This window comes from Panthera uncia, chromosome D2, assembly GCF_023721935.1.
Source record: "Panthera uncia isolate 11264 chromosome D2, Puncia_PCG_1.0, whole genome shotgun sequence".
Classification (NCBI taxonomy): Eukaryota; Metazoa; Chordata; class Mammalia; order Carnivora; family Felidae; genus Panthera; species Panthera uncia.
Window position 1 is genome coordinate 51,796,016 of NC_064818.1, and position 21,456 is coordinate 51,817,471.

Below are 21,456 nucleotides of genomic sequence, written 5' to 3' on the forward strand. Positions count from 1 at the left end.
CAGCACCTCAGGCCGCTGTGCCAAATCCTTAATAAGTACACAGACAACTACAAGACAGAATGCACAACTGGGAGAGGCCTAGCAGTGTGGCAAAGGGGAGGGGGGGGTGGCTGGCCAGGGAAGTGGTCACTGGGTCTAGGGCCACAGGCACATTTTTCATTCTCCAACAGCCTAATTTAACAGAAAACTAGACACGACGGGTGTGGTGGAAACTCACGGGGCAGGGGCAGGGAACCTGGCTTTTATTACTAACCAGGGGCCACCTTGGACAAGTCGCTTCTTGCTATGCCTCAGTTTCCTTATCTGTAAGCCCTGGATTGCCCAGTGCTTCTCAAACTGGGGTGCTGAGACACATTCACAGCCTGTGTATACACCTCGAGGTCTAGGATAGTTTGCCTTTCTGGGGTGTCAAGTTTATTCAAGATTTTTCCTTTTACACGAGAGCATTTTTATATCATCGCTCATTGCTCAGAATGCAAAATTGACATGCATTTTTATTATAATAACTAATAATTGAAGACTAATAATTTATTATAGTAAATAATAATTGTGTGTGAGAGCAATTACTATATGCCAAGTGTTAATCTCTTTATAAAATCCTTAAAATTACTCGATGAGATATTTTATTCTCTTTTTATAGATTTAAAAAAAAAACACTGGGGAACAGAGAAATAAAATAATTCACCCCAATGTCACATGTTACTAAGCAATGCTAAAACAAATGATTCCCTCCTCCCCCCCCCCAAAAAAAGGTGTGGCCCCATTGCAAAGTGCTTTGGAGTCCACCCCCGGACCCGAGGGGCTTCTTTGATGAAGTCTGGGCAACACAGGACAAAATGATCTCCAAAGTCCAGCTCTGACACTCTTAAATCAATTTTACTTAAATCGGTGGTTTCAAGGTTTCGGACACGGGATGCCCCTGGAGGATGAAGGAAGCTGGGGAGGTCCTGCAGGGGTTCTGGGGCTCTCCCAGTGGGGTTTCCAGGACCCTCGGGCGCTGGCCCAACAGTCCGAGGGCGTGAGGCCTCCCCAGCGGCCGCCGCCTCTCGCCAGGCCGGGGTGTTTCCAGTGGCGACGCCTGGCACTTCCTCGTTCCCGCGCGCCCCAGGCTCAGCTCACAACGCCCAGCGCCGGCGCTCCTGCGGCGGGAGGGGGCCAGAGGGGAGATGTCGCAACCGCCTCCCTCCCTCTTTCCCCGCCTTGGCGCTCAGTCGCCTCCCAGATGAGCGCGCTAGCAGACGGCTGCGGGCCGCCGGGCGCAGGGCATGTCCCCTGAGTGCGCGCAGGCGGCGGGCACTGGGTCCCCGCGCAGCCTGGAGCGGGCCAACCGCACCCGCTTCCCATTCTTCTCCGACGTCAAGGGAGACCACCGGCTGGTGCTGACCGCTGTGGAGACGGTCGTGCTGGCGCTCATCTTTGCGGTGTCGCTGTTGGGCAACGTGTGCGCCTTGGTGCTGGTAGCGCGCCGACGGCGCCGCGGCACCACCGCCTGCCTGGTGCTCAACCTTTTCTGCGCGGACCTGCTCTTCACCAGCGCCATCCCGCCCGTGCTGGCTGTGCGATGGACTGAGGCCTGGCTGCTGGGCCCGGTCGCCTGCCACCTGCTCTTCTACGTGATGAGCTTGAGCGGCAGCGTCACCATCCTCACGCTGGCGGCCGTCAGCCTGGAGCGCATGGTGTGCATCGTTCGCCTGCAGCGGGGCGTGCGGGGCCTGGGGCGGCGGGCGAGGGCCGCGCTGTTGGCGCTCATCTGGGGCTACTCGGCGCTGGCCGCGCTGCCCCTCTGCGTCTTCTTCCAAGTCGTTCCGCAGCGGCTCTCCGGTCGGGACCAGGTGAGCGCCGGGCGGTGCGCGCCCCGCCGGTGTCTGGGGCGGGCCGGCAGGCGGGGGTCCGACGGAAACGGCGACCAGGGACGATGAATAACAGTAACAACAAAACAATCACAGGCCATTTGTTGCGCTTAATAGTTGTGACACTGTGCCCGGCGCTCTGAAGTTTTAGCTCTTAAATTTCACCGCAGCGACGTAGGTCCCATAAACGCCCTCCAAAACCTTGTAAGTGGAGTCCCCCAAATGCCTGTAAAGTGCACCCTTCATTTCGAGGTCAGTGAAATAACGGAGAGCTTAGCGGCCAGTCAGATGGAATTTCGAGGGTCCGGAATGGCTAATCGCATTGCCGTATGTTGAATTTTGCTTCCTGGCAGGGTGCTACGGTACTCTTGCTATCACATCTACTTTACATATGGGGAAGCTGAGGCACACAGGGGAATGACTTGCTCAGGGTATGTCATCCTTGGTGCGAGCTGGAGTTGAGATCGTGCACGGCAGATTCAGTACAGGCTGGGTAAGTGTCCTGCTTTGCAGAGTCAGGGAGAAAGGGCATTGGAGACCCAGGGACCCCAGACCCAACGCTGCCACCAGGGGTGTTGTGACTCCCCCTCCCAGGGCCTCAGCTTTTCCAACTGCAAGACAGAAGGATTACACTAGACCGCAGGACCTTGCCCTGGGAGCCTTGGGGGACAGGTGGCTTCAGAGTACCCTGGGCACCCCAAACGTCCTGCAGGTTCCAGAGGCTGCCAGAGCTTTATTCTGAATAGTATGCCCAGAGTTGTCATTAGGATCTCAGTGGGGGTCCACAGCCTGACAAAGGTTCTGCAGACAGTTCTGACATTGGCTCGAGGGTGACTCCAGTTGCGCAGTCCAGAATCGAGGTCCAGGTCTGTCGGCGTTGCTGCCCCACTGCGCTGTTGCAGTTTGATTCAGCTCATGACTTGTGGGCACGGGCCAGGTGTAGGACAGTGGCCGCCTGTTCTGGCTGTCATCCCAGTGTGTTGGGTTTTCTACGCCTCATGGGGAGGGACAGGGAGAGGACATAGGTCTGTGCACCGTAAAGGAAGGGATGAGTCCTGCTCCAGGCTCAGCCTCTCACAGGGTCTGCCCTAAGCTGGTTTCTTCACCCCCTCCCTTTCTCTACAACTCGCTGGGTTTCTAACCTGAGCAAAACCCTCACAAACCACAGTCCCAAAGAGAGGCCTGCACAGTGACCAGAAGGGAGTGAGAAGGTAGGAAGGCACGGGGATGAGATGTAACCTGGGGGAAGGCTTCTCACTACGGAAAGTGGACAGTCCCACCAGGGGATGTTCCGCTGGGTGTATCCTCTGGAGCATGGACACAGAGATGGGCTTCTCTGGGGCTTTCCCCAGACCAGTCTCTCACACAGTCCTCTTAGTGGGGTGTGGGGAGAAGTCTGCATCCTGTATAAGCACTATCCTTTTTTATTTTTTGTTTTTCACACAGATGAAATCTATAAGTCTCTTTCCTAATTGTTTTTTGCATGGGATACATTGTGGGCTTTTTATTTGATTGTTTTGTTTTAAGGCCTTGAATGACTAATAGGCAGGAACCATGTCAGGCCCATGGCACTTCATCAAAGAACATGTAAGCCTGTGGCCATACCCCTCAAGTGCAGGCCAGGATAGCTGGGATCGGCTGAGTTGGTGGGGTGCCTTTGGTGTGGTGGGCCAAGGACCCTAACTTAGTGGGCAGCCCTGTCCTCCTCAACCCAGCTATACCTGAGAATCAGGGTGGGTCACTTAGATGCTTCTAGAATAAGTGGAAGGCCAGGCTCACCCCAGATCCACCGGATCAGCTGGAGGCTAAGGTTCTGCCCTCAATCTTTGGATTTTTTTTTTTTAAGTTATTCTATCACTGAGTCACAGTGTTTCTGTATTTTCACAGATCTTGAGGGACTTCTCCCCATTTTCTTCCTACAGACAAAATGACACTCAGGAAATTAAAGATCAAATTGAATATATCTTACGGGTATCTCATGTTCCAGACATGTGCCTTATGCCCTTCCCTTTTACAATTGCTTCAGGTACACTTATACTTAACTGGCAAATAGCACTAAAAAAGTGAGGTTCTAGTCCCCTCCCAGCCAAAAGCCCAGAGTGTAACTGCTTGCCTACATGGACACAGGTGGTTGTTGAGCAAGAAGGCCTTTGCTCAGATGGAGGGATCCTCCCTGTTTGGTCACTCTGTAGTTGCACCTTGGTGGAAGGTACCTCTGGTCAGAGCCCTCGCCGGCACTTCCGGGATGACCAGAGCTGTGCTGCAAAGCGCTTCCATGGAGACTCGTGTTGTGGTGGCTTTCACTCCATCTCCTTTGGGGCTGAGCACACAGACCCCTCTTGTATTAATGCAGAAACACCTCCTTGATCATAAGAGAGGGAGAGGGATTGGACAAAACCACTGGGAGAGCACCGGAGAAGACTGGGGGCCAGGTGAGTCGGCCACAGGAGCCCTCTTCCCTGACATTAGTAGAAGTGGGGTCAGGGAGCTTGGAATGAAAAGCCAGCATGGTCCTTTCCAGCTCTCCATCCTCTTTGTCTTTGCCCCACCCGCACCCCCACCACATGCACCTGCCAGTAAGCCAAGGAACAGAAAACTCCCCTGTCCCTCAAGGGCTGTGACCTGAGCATGTACGAAACAACTCATTTTATAGGTGAGCAAACTGAGGATGAAGGGTTGAAAAAATAAGTTGGAAAGAATAAGAAATGGGGGGGGGGCGGAGTGTGGCCATTTTAAAAAAGAGAGAAGGATCTAGGCTAGACTGAATGGAGTCTCACATTTAAAATTAGCAAAAGCTTGTTTTCTCAATCCTCTGTTCCCAGCTTCCTGTCTAGATTCTGCCTGCCCCTTCCCACTTGGACACTAAATATGGAGGTTTTGGATGGGAGACACTTTCCTACCCAAACCACCGGCCGAGGAAACTAAGTAACCCCAAGCACACACTGGCTGCCTCCTCTCAAGGAGCGCTGGCCAGGGAAACAGTACGTCTCAGAGCTTTCTGCTATTCTGAGCACCCCTCCTCCTCCCCAAAACAGGAACATGAGTACCTTTGCCCATTTGGGCAGCGGGTGCCCACAATACAGGGTGACCAGGCTCTCTAACCCTTCCCTGAAGGGATGACGAAATAATAGGCATGCTGAAAACGCTAGATAATTCGGTATTAGGAGCGTGCGTGCACTTTGGAGTCCGACGTTCTGAGTCTGAATTCCAGTGTCAGCCCTTTAGGAGCTGTGTGCCAGAGGCAAGTGGTCCCACGTCTCTATACCTTCCTTTCCCCATTTGCAGAATGGGAGTGATAACAGTCTAACATAGGATTGCCATGGGGACTAATGTTCGGTAAATGGGCCACCACCTGGCACATACACAGTTAAGCACTCACGAATTGCCAGCTATTATTAGTTTCCTTATCTTTGGTTATAAATATTTCAAACATTCTTCAAATAGTGTAATTCTTCTGATTGCAGTAAGATAATAGGCTGCCGTTTTAAGGGGGTGGGCACATCCTGGCAACACAGACATCTCAGCCAGGTCACCTCAGCCTGGTCCAGTGGGATTCCTGCCTGTGTATGCTGTGGCCCCGGCGGGGCGCTGGCCTCAATGGCAGGCTGGGGGGGACCGTGCACCCCGGCCAGAATGTGCTGCCCATTCATTGTACAAACATTTACTGAGCACCCGTGCCCCCTGCCCTCATCATGAGTCATGTGACCGAGACACTGTCCTGTTCCAGGAGGTGCAGGTAATGAGAATGCAGACGGTCTCGGATCCTGGCACAGTTTGGTTCTCACAGAAATCCTACAAACAGGTGTTTGTTTGTTCATCTTCCGAAGGGGAAAATGCCTAAAGTCCCAGAGCAGGCAAGGGATGGAACCAGAATTTAGCCTGGCTCTGTGAACCCCCTCCACCTCCCCCCACCCCACTCCTGTGCCACTGCCTGCAAGTTCACATTTCCTTGGGAGCCCTTGGTCCTAATGCTCTGCCCCAATTTAACACCAGGCCAATCGTGTCACGGTGCCTCTGCTGAGTGCAAACTAGCTGAGGAGATCAACGCAATTTGCTTGCCTTTGTTAGTAGTAGAGGATCCTTTAAGATATAAGAAAGTTCATCTCTTGCACTGATATATTCTTTCTTTTCTGGCTGGGAAGCGGAGAGACAAGGAGATATCCACTAGGATTCCCAGTTCCTTCAAGTGATCTCGAAGTCTCCCATTTTGTTTGAAGAGGTGGAACAGGGAGAATGATTTACAAAGGGATCCTCGACGGTACTCCAAGAAGCGTCATTACAGAAGGATGATGGGGAACAGCTGGAATCAGGCGGCATCTGCAAATAAGTTAGCCAGTGTGGAGAGGGGGCAGCGTGGAGCGGTGCCTGTAGACAGATACCCCCAGCCACCGGGGGTCTTCTTAGAAGAGAATGGGTGATGTCTCAGCTGTGTGTGAAGACAAAAGACAGTTAGCCAGACAAGGACGTGGGGAACTGGAGGGACATTACAAGCAGAGGAAAGAGTCCACAGGTTGGCAAGACATGGTGCCGGAAGGGTTGGTGGAGGCCAGCTGGAGAAGGGCCAGCTGTGGTCCTTTAGAGAGTTTGGACTTCCAAGGTGAGAGATGGACCAGGTCCGGGAAGGGTGGGCCAGTGAGAATGAAATACGTGGGTCCACTGGGTATCTGTGAAGGCAGAAGGTAGGGAGGAGAAGGCAGAAGGCCCGTACTCAGGTTGCTGGCAGCATTGGGAATGGCTTCTCCAGGCCCTGAGTCAGTGACGGCAGGAGGTGGAGCCTTCTGGGGTGGGACATTGGAGCCTTGTCATACCTGTGAGGCGTCCTTCAGAGATGTCCTCAGGACACTGGGACCTGTTTTGAAGACAGAACAAGACAGGGCTGGAAAAAGCAGCTGCAACTTGGAAACGAAGCCATGGCAATGGATGAGATTGCCAGGGAGAAGTAGAGGTTGGGATGGGGATACAAGTCACACTTAACCACATAACACCCTTGTACGTGGCCTCCTGACTTTGTCCCTTCCTGTCCTGTCCCGAGCTCCAGCCTCCCCATTCTCCTGACCGAAGCCCCATGCCTGTGGGCACAGTGAACACAACCCCTCCGGGAGGCCACTCTCCCTGGTGACCGTGCTCTCCTGTCATCCGTAGCTCTGGGCATTGCCAGCTTGCTGGCCTGTATTGAAGTTTCTTAGCCCTTCTCTCTCTCCTTAAGCACATCATAGCCTCCTCGTGGGCAGGGGCCTCACCTTGCCCATCCTCACTGTGGCTGCCACTGTGGCTGGAGTCAGTGAGTGATTGAACAAACCAATTAAAGGACAGTTGTTGACTCGGCCACTCTGCTTCTGTAGCTCAGTCATAAATGCGCCTAGCACGTCTGGTTTTCAAATTTCCTGTTTAAAATCAGGAAACACTTCCAAAATGTGCAGAAAAAGTACAGAGAATATTATAAGACTCATGTCTCTGCCGTCCAGAGTTGACTCACTGTCACACTCTCTCTTAAGTCACAGCCTGGGTCAGAATACCTAGAATCAAAATAACATAAGTCAGATGGATTTTCCCACAAAAACACAATTATAATACCAAGCCAGCTCACTGACTTTGGGCCTGGCGCCTGCTGTTAAATTTCTTAATGAGAATAAACTCTGCGCGTAAACAATGGTACCATATAAAGCTTTCTAAAGAGCATATAAATGATTCAGTCCACACAGGCCAGCCACACTGTCTCTTCGGTCATGTGTGAGGTGCTGTGCAAAGTTCTTATCTCACTTCCTTATCACACTCTGGGCCTGGGGTGAGTGCTACAAATCAAAAGGTGAAAGAGCATCTTCCTCAGAGTCATGAAATTGGGATGCGTTCATTGTGTTTGAAACGAAAAAATAGCTGGTTAGGTCTGCTAAACTATCATGGTTTCATGTTTGATCATCATTTTTTAAAAAAATTAACGTTTATCGCCCTTTTTTTGGCACATTCTAGAAGATTTAGAAAGAACAAAAATAACTTGAGTCCCACCTGGAAACAGACACTTAATTTTCTGGACTGTATCCTTCCAGTCTTTTTTCTATGCATATGCGTGTGTGTGTGTGTGTGTGTGTGTGTGTGTGTGTGTGTTTGTGTGTGCACGTGCGTAGGTGTATATCTGTTCATTCACACCTACACATTTTCTTCAACAGCACTGGGCAAAGCAGATCGTTTGAGGATCTAGTTTTTTGCCCCTATTGAAGGGAGAACACCCAGCTCTATCATTATGTATTCTTCTACAAAATCATGTTAAGCCTGGAGAGATTTTGGCAGACATTCTGGAGAAGGCTTTTGGAAAGAGTTGGGGGCCCTTGGGCATTCTTCCCTGCTTGACTTGCCTTAGAGTTTTCTTGGTATGTCTCTGGATTTCTTTTATAACTACTTAGCTCTCATGGGAAGATATTCTATGATTAAAAAGTACTACACCTTTAAACTATTGTTTTAGGAGGGTGTTTCTAAGCCTTAGTTTTCTGCTCGGTGTAGTGGGAAAAATAGTAATATGCATTTCAATATGGATGCTACAAACATTCAATGAGGTAATGTATTTAAAGTGTTTCCTGGCATAGATAAGTGCTCAGTGAATATCAGACTTACTATTTTCTGTTAATAGGAAAAGAAGCGACTATTTGGCTGCATTTTGAATTTGACCACTCAGTTGTGATATACATGAGGAAAGTTCTTTGCCTTTACTTAGTGTAGCATTCAATAAATATAGGCTGAATGAATAAATGAATGATGCTATAAGTAATACTACTACATTGGGGTGCCTGAGTGGCGCAATCAGTTAAGCGTCTGACTCAGGTCATGATATCATGGTTCATGAGATCAAGCCCCGTGCTGTCAGCTCAGAGCCCGCTTGGGATTTTCTGTCTCTCCCCCTCTCTCTACTCCTCCCCTGCTCACTCACTCTCTCTCAAAATAAACAAATAAACATTAAAAAAATACTACTACCCCATTGGTTAAGATGCCTTGTCCACCAGAGGTCAATAATGTGCTCTTTGTACACAGAATGTGCTCTTAAAATTCTGTTCTACACGTTCAGAAGTGTTTAGGGCAACTTTCTAAAGTTCTGTTCCTACAGTCAAGCACGCATGAGGAGTTTGTTTGGGAGGAGAGACAGACAAACAGACAGGCAGGCAGACCATTGACCTATCGATGGAGTGGATTATTCCAGCAGCTCCTAGTAACCATGTAAGAAGGTCCCTATATGCTTCAAGGTGTGTAATTACTGTCAAACGTTTGAATTCAGCCCAGCCTACTGACAGCAGCAAGGGCCACAAAGCATGCTTTTCCACCCCTTTCCAGTGGTTTTACATCTTGAATGATGGAGAATTGTACGGGGCTGTAGCGTGCTCTCCTGGAGGAGGGACACAGGAGGAAAGAGCTTCCAAGTCTGGGCACCAGTATTGTCTTGGAGTAAGCCCCAGCCGTCTCTGATGCGGCTTGACACATTTTAGACATCGTCATTCCCTTAAATGATGCCTCAATGTTGTTTCTGGTGCCTTCAGTAGTCCCACTGTGACTGCACTAGAACCTTTTGCCTGTTTTCATATGCATGTCGCTTCCAGTCTGTGTGGCCTTTCAGGGCTCAGGTTCTCACCTGTAAAATGAAGAGAAGGCTCAAGGGCTCTTTGCAGCTCAGTTCAGGAGGGGAAAGAGCACTGGGCCTGGAGTCCTGCCTGCAGCTAACTTGAGCTGTTACCTGCATGTGACCCTGACACCCAGCTGAGTCTCCTGGAGAATGGGAGGATTAATTATGGGTATTCTGAGGGCCTGTCGGGGTGTTTGTGTGGGCAGGGGAAAGGATGCGGGGGTATCCTGTCAACCTGGTTGTGTAACGGTGACACAACAGTGTAACAGGTTAGGTACCCTCCTACTGGGACTGAGCTCAAGCCAAACAAGAAGCCACCACTTAAGTGACGTTTTCTTCCTTCTTGTAACCAGGAAATTCTGATTTGCACACTGAGTTGGCCCAGCATCGCTGGAGAAATCTCCTGGGATGTGTCGTTTGTTACTTTGAACTTCTTGATGCCGGGATTGCTCATTGTGATCAGCTACTCCAAGATTTTACAGGTATGTGTGCTTCAAGGGCCACAGCTGAACTGCACCGAAGCCGGGGTATTTCAGATGGAATCTTAGCCTTTCCAGGGCGAAGTCACCTCAGAGTTCACGCTGGTCCAAGCCTGGCTCGCTGCCCAGGTCTACCCCCTCTGCAACACTAAGGAGTGAGAATGTAATATTTTTTTTAAGTTATATCTTTGTGATTGTTATTATTATTATTATTAATTTTGCTGATCACTAAAGTAATACAAAGCTCATTACAAAAAATTAAACTAAAGGGGTGTCTGAGGGGCTCAGTCAGTTAAGCATCTGACTCTTGATTTTGGCTCAGGTCATGATCTCACGGTTTGTGAGTTTGAGCCCTGCATCAGGGCTCTGTGCTGACAGTGCAGAGCCTGCTTGGAGTTCTCTCTCTCCCCTCTCTCTCTGCCCCTCCCCTGTTTGTGCTCTCTCTTAAAATAAATACACTTAAAAAAAATTAAAAGAAATTAAAGACATATAGAAATGTGTGATACAGAAACTAAACATCTACTCCCATTAACAGTTCAAAGTGTATTTTTCAGGTTACTTTTTTTATAGATGTGCCTTTATGCATATTTTTATGCCATGAGTATAATGAATGTATGTTATATATGTATGATAAACCATATAAAATGGTCGAATATCAACTACTCACCATGGGTCAACCCAATGTTTGTTTGTTTGTTTGTTTGTTTCAGATTTGAGATAACACTCTTTGCTCTGTAATTTCTTTTATCGGCTTAACACTATACTGGAATATCTTTCCATGTTTGCTCTCATATCTCTGCCTCATTCTTTTTAATGGCTTCATGGTCTTCCATCATACAGATGTGATATAATTCACTTTATGGGCTTTTGGGTTGAGTCCATTGTTACCCCATCACAGATAGCAATACGGTGATAGAGAACGTACACTTTTAAAAACTTTTTATTGAAGTATAATATACATCCAGAAAAGCATCCCCAGCATGTGTGCACAGCTGACTCCTAGAAGCAGCTTCCAGAAACAGACCGAGAAACAGAATATTCCCAGAAGCCCCTTCCTGGTACCTTCCCATTGCTACCCCACACTCCCAGGGAAGGTGCTTTTCAAAAGTGCGCTGAGCCAGGAAGTAATGTCTACTTTGGAGGTATGTACAGGGACGTAAAAAGGACCCTGCCAGCCTGTGTCCCACCTCCTGAGGTGGCCCATTCACATGTACGGCTCTGGCTCAGGCAAGTAGCATGTACATATATGTTCATGCTCATCTCAGAAGGTTTCATGCAAAACCTTGAGTCCTCTTGAAGGTTTACAGTTGTTGAATCTTGGTTTTATTGCATGTTACAGGTCATCTGGCAAACAATTTTATCGAAGCGGAGCCCTGTAGGTCCTGCTTGCTATCTGGCTACTTTTTATGGCCTTTTCTTTGTAGCTGAGGATCTAGAACCTTCTTAGCTGCTCAGAACCAGGCCAGCCTCTATCCGGGTCTGTTAATCCTGGGTCCTGTGGGAGATGGGTCCCCAATATATTCCCTAGACTGTTCCCCACCGATTGACTTGTGACCCACTTTAGTGACATCCAGCCTGGGGCTTGTTCAAGGGTATGAGGCAGATTCAGGCCTGGAGCCAAGGTCTATAAAGCGCTTGCAGTAGGGGCCTGGCATGTGTAAATGCTATGTAAGTGTTAGCTATTATTACCTTAAAAGAAAAGAAGTGAGGGAATAAGGAAGAGAAATTTAAAATGAATCCTTTAAAAAATGATTTAACAAATATTTGTGTAGTATTTAAAATGTGTCAGGAATGAATTCATTTAATCCTAATAAGAATTACAGTTGAAGAAACCAATGCAGAGAGGCTAAGTAACTTGCCCAAGATCACATAGCTCATAAGCAGTGGTATCAGGATTTGAACCCAGGCAGTCTGGCCCCAGCGTCCCAACACTTTAATTCCTCAGACATTTGTTGAGGATCTACTCTCTGCAAAGTGCTGGTGGGGAGTGGAGATTGGTCAAGAGTGAGCAGGTCACATTTTTCTATTCAGAAGGAGCTCCAACACAGGAAGGGGAAAGGGAGACAGACAACAGGACTGCTGCTCGATGCAGTGAGCCTCTAGTACACAGGACAGAGTGATGCTAGAACTCAGTGTGAAAATGCTTGGCAAACCATTGAACACCGCACGGACGAAAGAAGTGAATAAGGGGGAGAAGAGAGAAGAGGAGAGGGCTAGGAAAGGCAGACATGGAGACATAAAGGGCTCTTCCAGTAACCATGCTTTTGAGTCCTTGTTGTGTGGCCTTTAGCAAGTTACTCACTTTCTCTGGACCTCTGTTCCCTCATCTGCAAAATGGTGATGATAACTCGGACAGTGTAGGGTTGTTGGGAGACACGTCAGGAATACTACCGGGGACCCACAGAGCCGTGCCTGCCTGTAGCGGGGGGTGAGTAGACTACATCTGTTGTTGTTTGTTAGGCATGGCTATTCCTCTGACCCTACCCTCAGAGCATGCTGGGAAAAGGTACCCCTGAGATTTTTTGAGAGAATAAACTGCAGAGTCCAGATTTGGAGCGTGGCAAGAGCTAGGAGCCGACGCTCAGGCAGGGCGGTCCCGCTCCTGAGTTCCTTGCAGGCCACGAGGGCTCCGGTCTGCCCCACTGCACTTCACCTGAGACGACTCAGCTGCCTTCTGAGGGAGGATTGACTTATTCCACGGAAAGGTTTTCCCACCCTCTTCCATCTTTTTCTCAGGCCAGGGCCCACATGGAAACATTCCAGGAGACCCCAAGAGCCCTGATGAGTTGGGGGAGGGGTCCTCATATCCATCAGCCTTTAGATTCCTGTTCATCACTTTCCGGACACTTTGATATAAACCCATGGCCAGCCTTCAATTCCTCCCATCACAGACCCCAAGGCAGCTCCTGGGTGAAAGAGAATATCTATCATGACTCACCGTTATGAAACAGTGCTCTCAGTAGTGACTCGAAGATACCATTTAGACCCCATCACTTCCCTCATGTGTGGAGCAAAACTCAAAGCCCTCACCTTGATGCCCTGTGTGATCTGGCCCCTGCCTGCCCTCTCACATCATCTTCTCACTCTCTCTTGTGTCCACCTTGGCGGCTACTTCTCACACATGCTGACACACAGCTGCCTCAGGGCCTTTGCACCTGTGATTTCCTCTCCCAGATCTCCATTCCCCCAATTTCTGTGTGGGCCACTCCCCCACTCCATTTAGGTCTCTGCTCAGAAGGCTCTTCCCCAGAGTGCCTTCTCATCGTTCTCTAGTCCCTCATTACCCGATATATTTCTCTTCTGTACACTTACCATGCCTGTCATATTCCATTTATGTGTATTTATTTGTAAAGCATCTGTTTTGCACACTAGAATGCAGTCTCCATGAGGGCCGAGACTTATGTTTACTGCTATAGCTCCATGCCTAGCACAGAGCCTGGCTTATTCATTGTGGATACTCAGCAAACACTCACTGAATGAGTAAGACAAACTTTGGAACACAGTGAAATGGCCAATTCTACCTTCTCCTTTTGCACAGTGGGGAAACCATTGAACAAAAAGTCCTAAGACCTAGCTTCTAGTCCAAGCTTTATTCCTGTGTGACTTTAACACAGGCAAGTCATTTAACTACTGCGGGCCTCAGTTTTGTCTGGGGGTCAACAGGCCTCAGTGGGTTATTAAACACAATAAAATGAGAGTGTGGATATGATAATATTTTGAACAAGCTGCTAGAATTGAATTTGAAAGCTATCTAATGTTGTGGTTTTGAAAATCATGTTAATGCAAATATAAGACCTTTAAAAAAGGACTTTCGACCCCACGAGCTCATACTCGCTATGATACTCATAACTCAGAGACACTGGATCAGCTTCCCAGCTGAAATTTTTCTGTTATGAGCGTAACTCTGTAAAATGAATTGAACATCAGCGTCAATCAGCTGTTTTCATAGAGACCCAACTAACAAATCATCAGAAACCATAAGACACATAACTGCATCTGCCAACCTTTCCCACCAGGTCTACCTCTTACCTGTCGGTACTGTCTCTGCCTCAGTTTCCATCTATAGGCGTGAGAAGTGCCTCTTTGAAATCACCCCAATCTTTTATTCCTCTAAAGCAGCATCTCCCCTAAAGCACTCTCTAGGTCTCCATGGGCTGTTAGATATCACAAAGGGGTCCGTGATCAAATGAGTTTAGGAACCACCAATGAGTCAATGTTAAATAGGTGTCTTTGCAGCAGGACGTCTGGGAGGCCTCAGGCTAATGTTCTTTGAGAGTCTCCAACCCAGGAATAGAGGAGGCAGCACCACTAAATCTGACCACAGACCCCCTTCTCCCCACAGAGCATCTCTTTGCACTGGTGCTCTATGGGTCTCCTTCGGGGAACATTGCTCTAAAGTCCCTGTCGGGGTTGCTGGCTCTGCCCTGGGCAAGGACTGGAGAGCAGGCTTCACCTGGGCACTTCCCTTCCAAAGCTGCCTCACGCGCTCAGGGCAGTGGCCTTATCCACGGTTCTGCCTTCCCTGCTTCCTCTTTCCTCATGACTCAAGCATGCTATACATCTCCAGTGGCTTTTTCCAATCAATAGTTTCCCAGGGTAATAGTCCCCCAGTCACTCCCAAGTGATTTCAATCAGGCTGGCAATGCTAGCTTCTGGGGCTTGGTTTACATTGTCACCCAGCAACCACTGCCATAGCAAGAGGAGATGCTTCTACCCTTTCTTGTTCCCCTCCTCGTTCTCCAGATACACACTAGGATGGAAGAGCGGGGAGGGGTGGGGCAGGGCTCCCTTCTTTCCGGCTGTATATCCAGCACCTATGAGAGTACTCGGCACAACATGGTAGGGGCTCAATAAATATTTTCCAAATGAGAGAATGAGGGTACTGCTTGAAGTTGGAAAACTTTCATGCATCTCGGGGCTCAACTGAGAAATGAACTCTGTTTTAGCTAAGCACCGAGGTGTTAGGTAATGAACATTCAGCCCCTTCTCCATGCCTGGCCCTCATTCCCCAGGTTTGGGGCCTGCTTGCCAGTGATGGAGAGGGAGGTGGGCCCTCTAGAAAGATGGAGTCTGTTGTCTGAAGATTCTAATCTGTGTGTTGCTGCTTGACCGAGCAGCACCCCAAGGAGAGCCAACCCCCAGGTCCCGAGCATGTCAGTGAGGAACCACCTCCCCCTGCACCCACCTGTCAGCACCGTGGTGTGGTGGCCTGGAGTGGCAGAGGTGTGAGATAGAGAGAAGGTTCCCTCAGGACCATCTCAAAAGGACTGTTTAAAAAGTGACTCTTTATGAAGAACTGTGGGGCAATTCCAAATCTGCTGTCCTGTATAAGTGGTTCCCATACTTCAGTCAGCAAAGATCACTCAGAGTTTGTGAGAAGTACAGCTTTCTGGGCCCACTCAGACCCACAAAAGTGAGTATCTGACAGTGGTCCCAAGTGCTCGCCTGGTGACTCTGACACAGGTGGCCATGGACCACATCCCTGGGAGCACTGTGCTCCCTCGTAGCCCCATGATGAAGAGCTCAGATGCCTCCCCAGAGGGGCACTTCTCCTCCACCTTGACCATGAGGCCTTGAGTGTGTTCCTTCACCTCTCAGAGCCTTCATCTTGCATACCCAAAGTCGGGTAATGACAGGACCTGCCCCCTAGGCTTGTTTTAAGGATTAAAGTTAATCCTCAAGTTCGCTGAGCATTTAATTTCCCCTAAAACACATGAAGCATTCTGTGCAATGGCAGAGACATTTTAAAGCCTGGATAAAAGTCACCCAGTCTTGTCATCTTAACGTGGGGTGGGAAGCAGCAAGGAGCCACATTGGATTATAATGAGCCCATTTTCCTTCTCACGCCCTGAAAGTCATGGGAACCATGGGCAGAGGAAACGGTGGCATCAGTCAGTGCTAAAAACAGACCCGACCACTTATTCACTCGACCCATGAGTCAGTCCATTTCTCTGTCTGTTTTTTCACAGTCACTGTCAGGCACTTGCTAGAGCCCCAGGCCACAGAAGCCACAGGGCTGCCCGTGGAGCCTGCAGTCTGGTGGCTGAGGTAACAATGACGCTTCAGCACCTACCACATGGTCCACGTGGCAAGGGCCACGTGAATGCTGGAGACAAAGTACTGCAGGATGCCTTGTGGGAGATGAACTAGGAAGGCTTCTCAGGGTTTCTGGCATCAGAGCATGGAGTCATAGGCCAGGCAGAAGGATTTCCATTGGTGGGGATTAGCAGAGGGTAGGAAGAAACTCGTTTAAGATGAAGAGCATGGCACGGAGTGGAGCGTCTGGGTGGCTCAGTTGGTCAAGTGTCCGACTTCGGCTCCGGTCATGATCTTGCGGTTTGTGAGTTCGAGACCCGCGTCGGGCTCTGCTGACAGCTCAGAGCCTGGAGCCTTCTTCCGATTCTGTGTCTCCCTCTTTCTCTGCCCCTCCCCTGTTCACGCTCTGTCTCTCAATAATAAATAAACGTTAAAAAAAATTAAAAAAAACCAAACAAACTGCATGGGCCGGAGTCATGCTGCCCAGTTTGAAGCCCAGGTTTGCAACTGCTTAGCTGGGTACTGGTGGGAAAGTTCCTCAGCCACTCTGAGCCTCAGTTTTCTCATCTGTAAAATGGGGATCATCAAAGTACCTATGTCCCAGAATTGTTGGGAGAATGTAGAGAGATAAGCCAAGTGATATGTACAGAGCCTAGCACAAAGTCAGTGCTTAATAAATATGAATTTACATCAACATCATTCAAAAATATGTGTAAGACACGGTATGAGGGACTCCATCCTTCTTGGCAGGGCAATGTGGACAGTGTACACGATGAGGCCGCTAATGGAGTCATCCCTTATGTGTCCCCGCTGTAAGGTGACCGTCCCCTTCGGTTGGTCATGGCCTCTGGTCTCCATGTAGCTGGTGGTGCCAACAGACCCTACTGATCAGGGACTCATTGCCAAATGGCGTGCACGCCAGGCATTGTGGGCCCTTTCCAGAGCAGCTTCGCTTTCAGGCTGGCTCCCGGCAGCAGGTGGCCTGGCAGATGAGCAGCCTCCAGTCTCGGCCGCCTTCCATGGCCCCACCTCAGTGGCCTGCGGCAAGACTAGAATCCATTTCAGTTGCTCTTGTGGAAGGAGAGGAACCAGATGTGGGGGTTCAGTGCTCCCTGTCTGCCCAGACTGGCCACACCCTCACACCATCTCCCACTGCCCTCTCTGCCACCCAACAACCTGGAGGGGAGGAGAAAGGGACAAGTGTGTGTGGACTGCCACTTAAACCAGGGCCCTCACACCCGCCTCCAAAAAGGCTAATAAGTAAAATATCTATCCATAGGGGCCTGGATAAATCCTGGTGCAGCCACAGTGTGGAATCTATGCAGCCACTTGCCAGATAACAAGGATGAGGTGCCTTCTGTCTGGGCTTATATGGAATGAGCACCAAGGCCTGCTGCTAAGTGGAAAGGAAGAAGGGTTAAGAGGGGGCTGCATGGCGTGGTCCCATTTGTGGGCAAAGCAACAGTGCAGACATCTGTGTTCACATTGCTAGGCATGTGTGTGATGGGAGAGCGTTCCCATGAGGACAGACAGGACACTGGTCACGGGTTCCTTCCAGGGAATGAACACGGATGGTACAGGAAGCTAGAAGCCTTGCTTATATTTTTAATTTGCTCTCCTTCAGCATCATATTGCTTGAGTTTATACCTTGAACACCACCTGCTTTTCAATTTTTTTTATTATTTAAAAACATTTTTTTAGTTTATTTATTTTGAGAGAGTGAGAATGAGTGGGGGAGGGGCTGAGAGAGAGTTGGGGAGAGAGACAGAATCCCAAGCAGGCTCTGCACTGTCAGCGCAGAGCCCGACGCAGGGCTCAATCTCACAAACCGCGAGATCATGACCTGAGTCGAAATCAAGAGTCAGACGCTCAACTGACTGAGCCACCCAGGTGCCCCGAACACATACTGCTTTTATACAGTTACTTACTTACCACTTTCAAAAAAAGAAATAATAGGGGAAATGCGTGTCTTGGTCTGTTTGGGCTGCCATAACAAAATACCACAGATTGGGTGGCTTAAAAACAACAGGAGTTTATTTGTCACACTTGTGGAGGCTGGAGTTGAAGGCTAGGGTGCCAGCCCAGTCAGGTTCTGATGAGAGCCCTCTTCTGGCTGCAGACTGCCAGCTTCTTGCTGTCTTCACATGGTGGAAGGACTGAAGGAGCTGTCTTGAGACTCTCTTAAGGGCCCTATTCATGAAGGCTTTGTCCCCATAACCCGATGACCTCCCAAAGGCCCTGCCTCCTAATACCGTAACCTTAGGGGTTAGTTCCACCATATGAATTTAGAGGGATGCATTCAGACCATAGCAATGTGCTTCCATTCACATATTTCTCTTCTAGACCATTCAGTTCAGCCTCTCCACTCCTCTGCATCAACTCTATTTACAATACGGATGGGGGCCGTATATCCAGGGGGCCAGCCAGGGGCCCTATTCCCCAGAGCATCCTAAGTATGGGCAGTTGTGAGGCCACTGAGACCGGCCCTCTCCACACAAAGTTCCAAAGTTGCCCCAGGGCAGCAGGGACGGCAGATTCCAACTCCTAGATGCTCTGTTCCTCCTCAGCCCAAACCCCCTACATCCTGCAGTAAATTGTGGCTCTGGCTTTGTTTTTGTGTTCCTGCAGATCACAAAGGCATCAAGGAAAAGGCTCACGGTGAACCTGGCTTCCTCGGAGAGCCACCATATCCGCGTGTCCCAGCAGGACTTCCGGCTCTTCCGTACCCTCTTCCTGCTCATGATCTCCTTCTTCATTATGTGGAGCCCCATCATCATCACCATCCTCCTCATCTTGATCCAGAATTTCAAGCAGGACCTGGTCATCTGGCCATCCCTCTTCTTCTGGGTGGTGGCCTTCACGTTTGCCAACTCAGCCCTGAACCCCATTCTCTATAACATGTCACTGTTTAGGAATGAATGGAGGAAAATTTTCCACTGCTTCTTCTACCCAGAAAAGGGAGCCATGTTTACAGATACATCTGTCAGAAGAAATGATCTGTCCGTTATTTCCAACTAATTAAATTTTTCTCTATAGGCAGAGTTTATCACCCTCTGGAAAGCTAGGATACGCTTTCAAAGGGAGTTTATTTCCAGGACCATCACATCACTGTAGCCTGCTTTAAGAAAATGTAACCTATGCAAATACACATTTATAGCACCAGTAAATTAAGGGGTGATCGATCAGTATGACAATTTTACCCTTCATAAAAGGATTTGTTATGGGCTCCCTTTAAATATGAACTTTTTCCAGTGTGTTTGTAATATGATTGAGTTTAATAAATTTTTATTTATAGCTGTTCAGCAATCACATCTCTTACATATAAAGCCACACCATGCTGGTTTCTGGAGTGAGTCTTGAAAGTGATCTAATACTCAGGTTTCTCCCTGAAGGTTCACTGCCACTGTAGGTCCCCACCCTGGACTTGTGAGGCCTCAAGACTATTCAATAATGTCAACAAAACTTGAGGAATTTCCAAAGAAATTCAAAAAAATTAAAGTGACTTTAGTTTTTCACTTATAAGAACTGCCATGTACCTCTTTAGGGGAAGCCATGTTATGGAATCAGAGAGGAGATAGAATGACTCAAAACATTGAGAGTGAGAGCATAAGTGATTCCCTCCATGGATCCACCTGTCAGGTGCCTCTTAAGCCCATGGTATGGCCAGTGTTCTTGGTGCTGGGAACACAGCGGTGAACCAGACAGCCATGGCTCATGCCCTTATGGGGCTTACTTACCTTCTATTTTGGGGGAGAAGCACTAAACAGAAATCAGTAAATAATATAGCATTATAGAGTTGATTCACATCATGAAGAAAATAGGACAGTGATGGGGCACCTGGGTGGCTCAGTTGGTTAAGCGTCCAACATCAGCTCAGGTCATGATCTTATGGTTCATGAGTTTGAGTCCTGCGTCAGGATCTGTTTTGACAGCTCAGAGCCTGAACCTGCTTCACATTCTGTGTCTCCCTCTCTCTCTGCCCCTTCCCTGCTCATGCTCATGCTCTGTCTCTCTCTCTCTCTCTCTCAAAAATAAATAAACATGAAAAAAATTTTTAAATAGGACACTGATGGCAATTTGGATGAGATGGGGGGAGGGGGCTATTTTTAAATAGGACACTGATGGCAATTTGGATGGGATGGGAGGTGGCAGACCTTTCTGGGGTTGATATTTGGGCCAAAAAATAAACCACCAGAAAGAGCCAACCATCAGAATCCAGGGGAATAGGGCTTTGCAGACATTGTCAACACTGGTCCTGGTGCAAAGGGGCTGGTATACTTGTGGAACAGAAAGAAGACTGGTGTAGGCAAAGCAAACTATTGACTGATCCTCTTCTGTGTTACACACTGTTGTTGATGCCAGGACAGAGGGGTGCCCTGCTGGAGCCCATTGATTGAAACCAGAGAAGGGACAAGGCTGAACTATGTTGGGCCTGGGAGGCCACATAGGGAGTTTATTCTGTGTTCAATGGGCAACCACTGGAGGTTTGCAGTTGGAGACTGATATGACCTAATATCTATTTTTAAATATTACTCTGGCTGATGTGCAAAGGATGGACTTTGAAGAGCAAGAATAAAAATTTGACAAATTAGGTGGCTGCTGAGGTAGAAAAAAAATGGGAAGTCAGTGGGTGGCCTTAGTAGGGGGTTGTGAGATAAGATCTTGGGACTACTTTGGGAAGGCAGAGTAAGCCCGATTTACTGACAGACAGGATGTAGAACATGAGGGAAAGAGAGGATTCGAAGGTGACTCTTGGATGAACAATGATTGGATGATCCAGCAGGCCAGAAAAATGGGGAAAGACTAGGAGAAGAATGGGGGATGAGAGAGCCAGGAGTTTCATTTGGGGATAAATTTGAGATCCCAATGAGATCCAACGGAAAGTAGGCAGTTGGAGGCAGGGATGGGAAACTTGGGCCCAAAGATACAACATTAGGAGTCATCACATTGTGTTTACAGGTCTCCATTTTTATGAATTATCTCTGCGACAAAGAGGCGGTGGAGGGGGGGAGGGGAGAAACAAGAGCCAAAGAGATCCCAGGGATATGCCATCACTTGCAGTCTGGGCAATGGCAGGACCGCACAAGAGCTCGGGTACTGGCACACAGTAGGTGTTCAACAAATCTTTGTTTCAGAGTAAATCAGTGCCACTGGTTGCCATTGCTTACAAAGTTTATTGAGTAGCTTGCTTCCGAAGGAAGATTTATGGTGATCACAAGCTTGAGAACAAGAGGACAGGGATCTTTTGTTCATCTTTGGTTGACAGATTTGGTAAATTAAAGCTGTCTTTTGATGTGATGTGTGGCTATGTTATGGGTGTCTGGAATCATCAGACTGAAGATGAAGAGCCCAGTTCTGACACCTGTTGTTCCGTGTGAACGACAGGCAGGGACTACCCCTACGGGGTTACCTGTCATCTGCCTCTTTGATGGGAGAACACACAGTGAAGTGGTGGACCCGGAAGCCCCTTTTGGCTCTGTGATATGCC

The 21,456-nt window shown here is 48.8% G+C and overlaps 1 protein-coding gene across 1 annotated transcript; it reads left to right on the forward strand.

The window, feature by feature from the left end:
* The first annotated feature begins 1,167 nt into the window (after positions 1-1,167).
* Positions 1,168-19,648, forward strand: FFAR4 (free fatty acid receptor 4). The gene is made up of 3 exons (XM_049646442.1): positions 1,168-1,832; positions 9,807-9,935; positions 18,597-19,648. The coding sequence occupies exons 1-3, from the start codon at positions 1,266-1,268 to the stop codon at positions 18,984-18,986; spliced, it is 1,086 nt and encodes a 361-aa protein (XP_049502399.1). The 5' UTR covers positions 1,168-1,265; the 3' UTR covers positions 18,987-19,648.
* The last annotated feature ends 1,808 nt before the right edge of the window (positions 19,649-21,456 follow it).

Bases quoted from the DNA above. Each gene is read 5' to 3' on its own strand.
- FFAR4 (XM_049646442.1), top strand. From the start codon at position 1,266: ATGTCCCCTGAGTGCGCGCAGGCGGCGGGCACTGGGTCCCCGCGCAGC. The intron at 1,833-9,806 runs GTGAGCGCCGGG...TCTTGTAACCAG, and splicing joins GGCTCTCCGGTCGGGACCAG to GAAATTCTGATTTGCACACT. The intron at 9,936-18,596 runs GTATGTGTGCTT...GTGTTCCTGCAG, and splicing joins GCTACTCCAAGATTTTACAG to ATCACAAAGGCATCAAGGAA.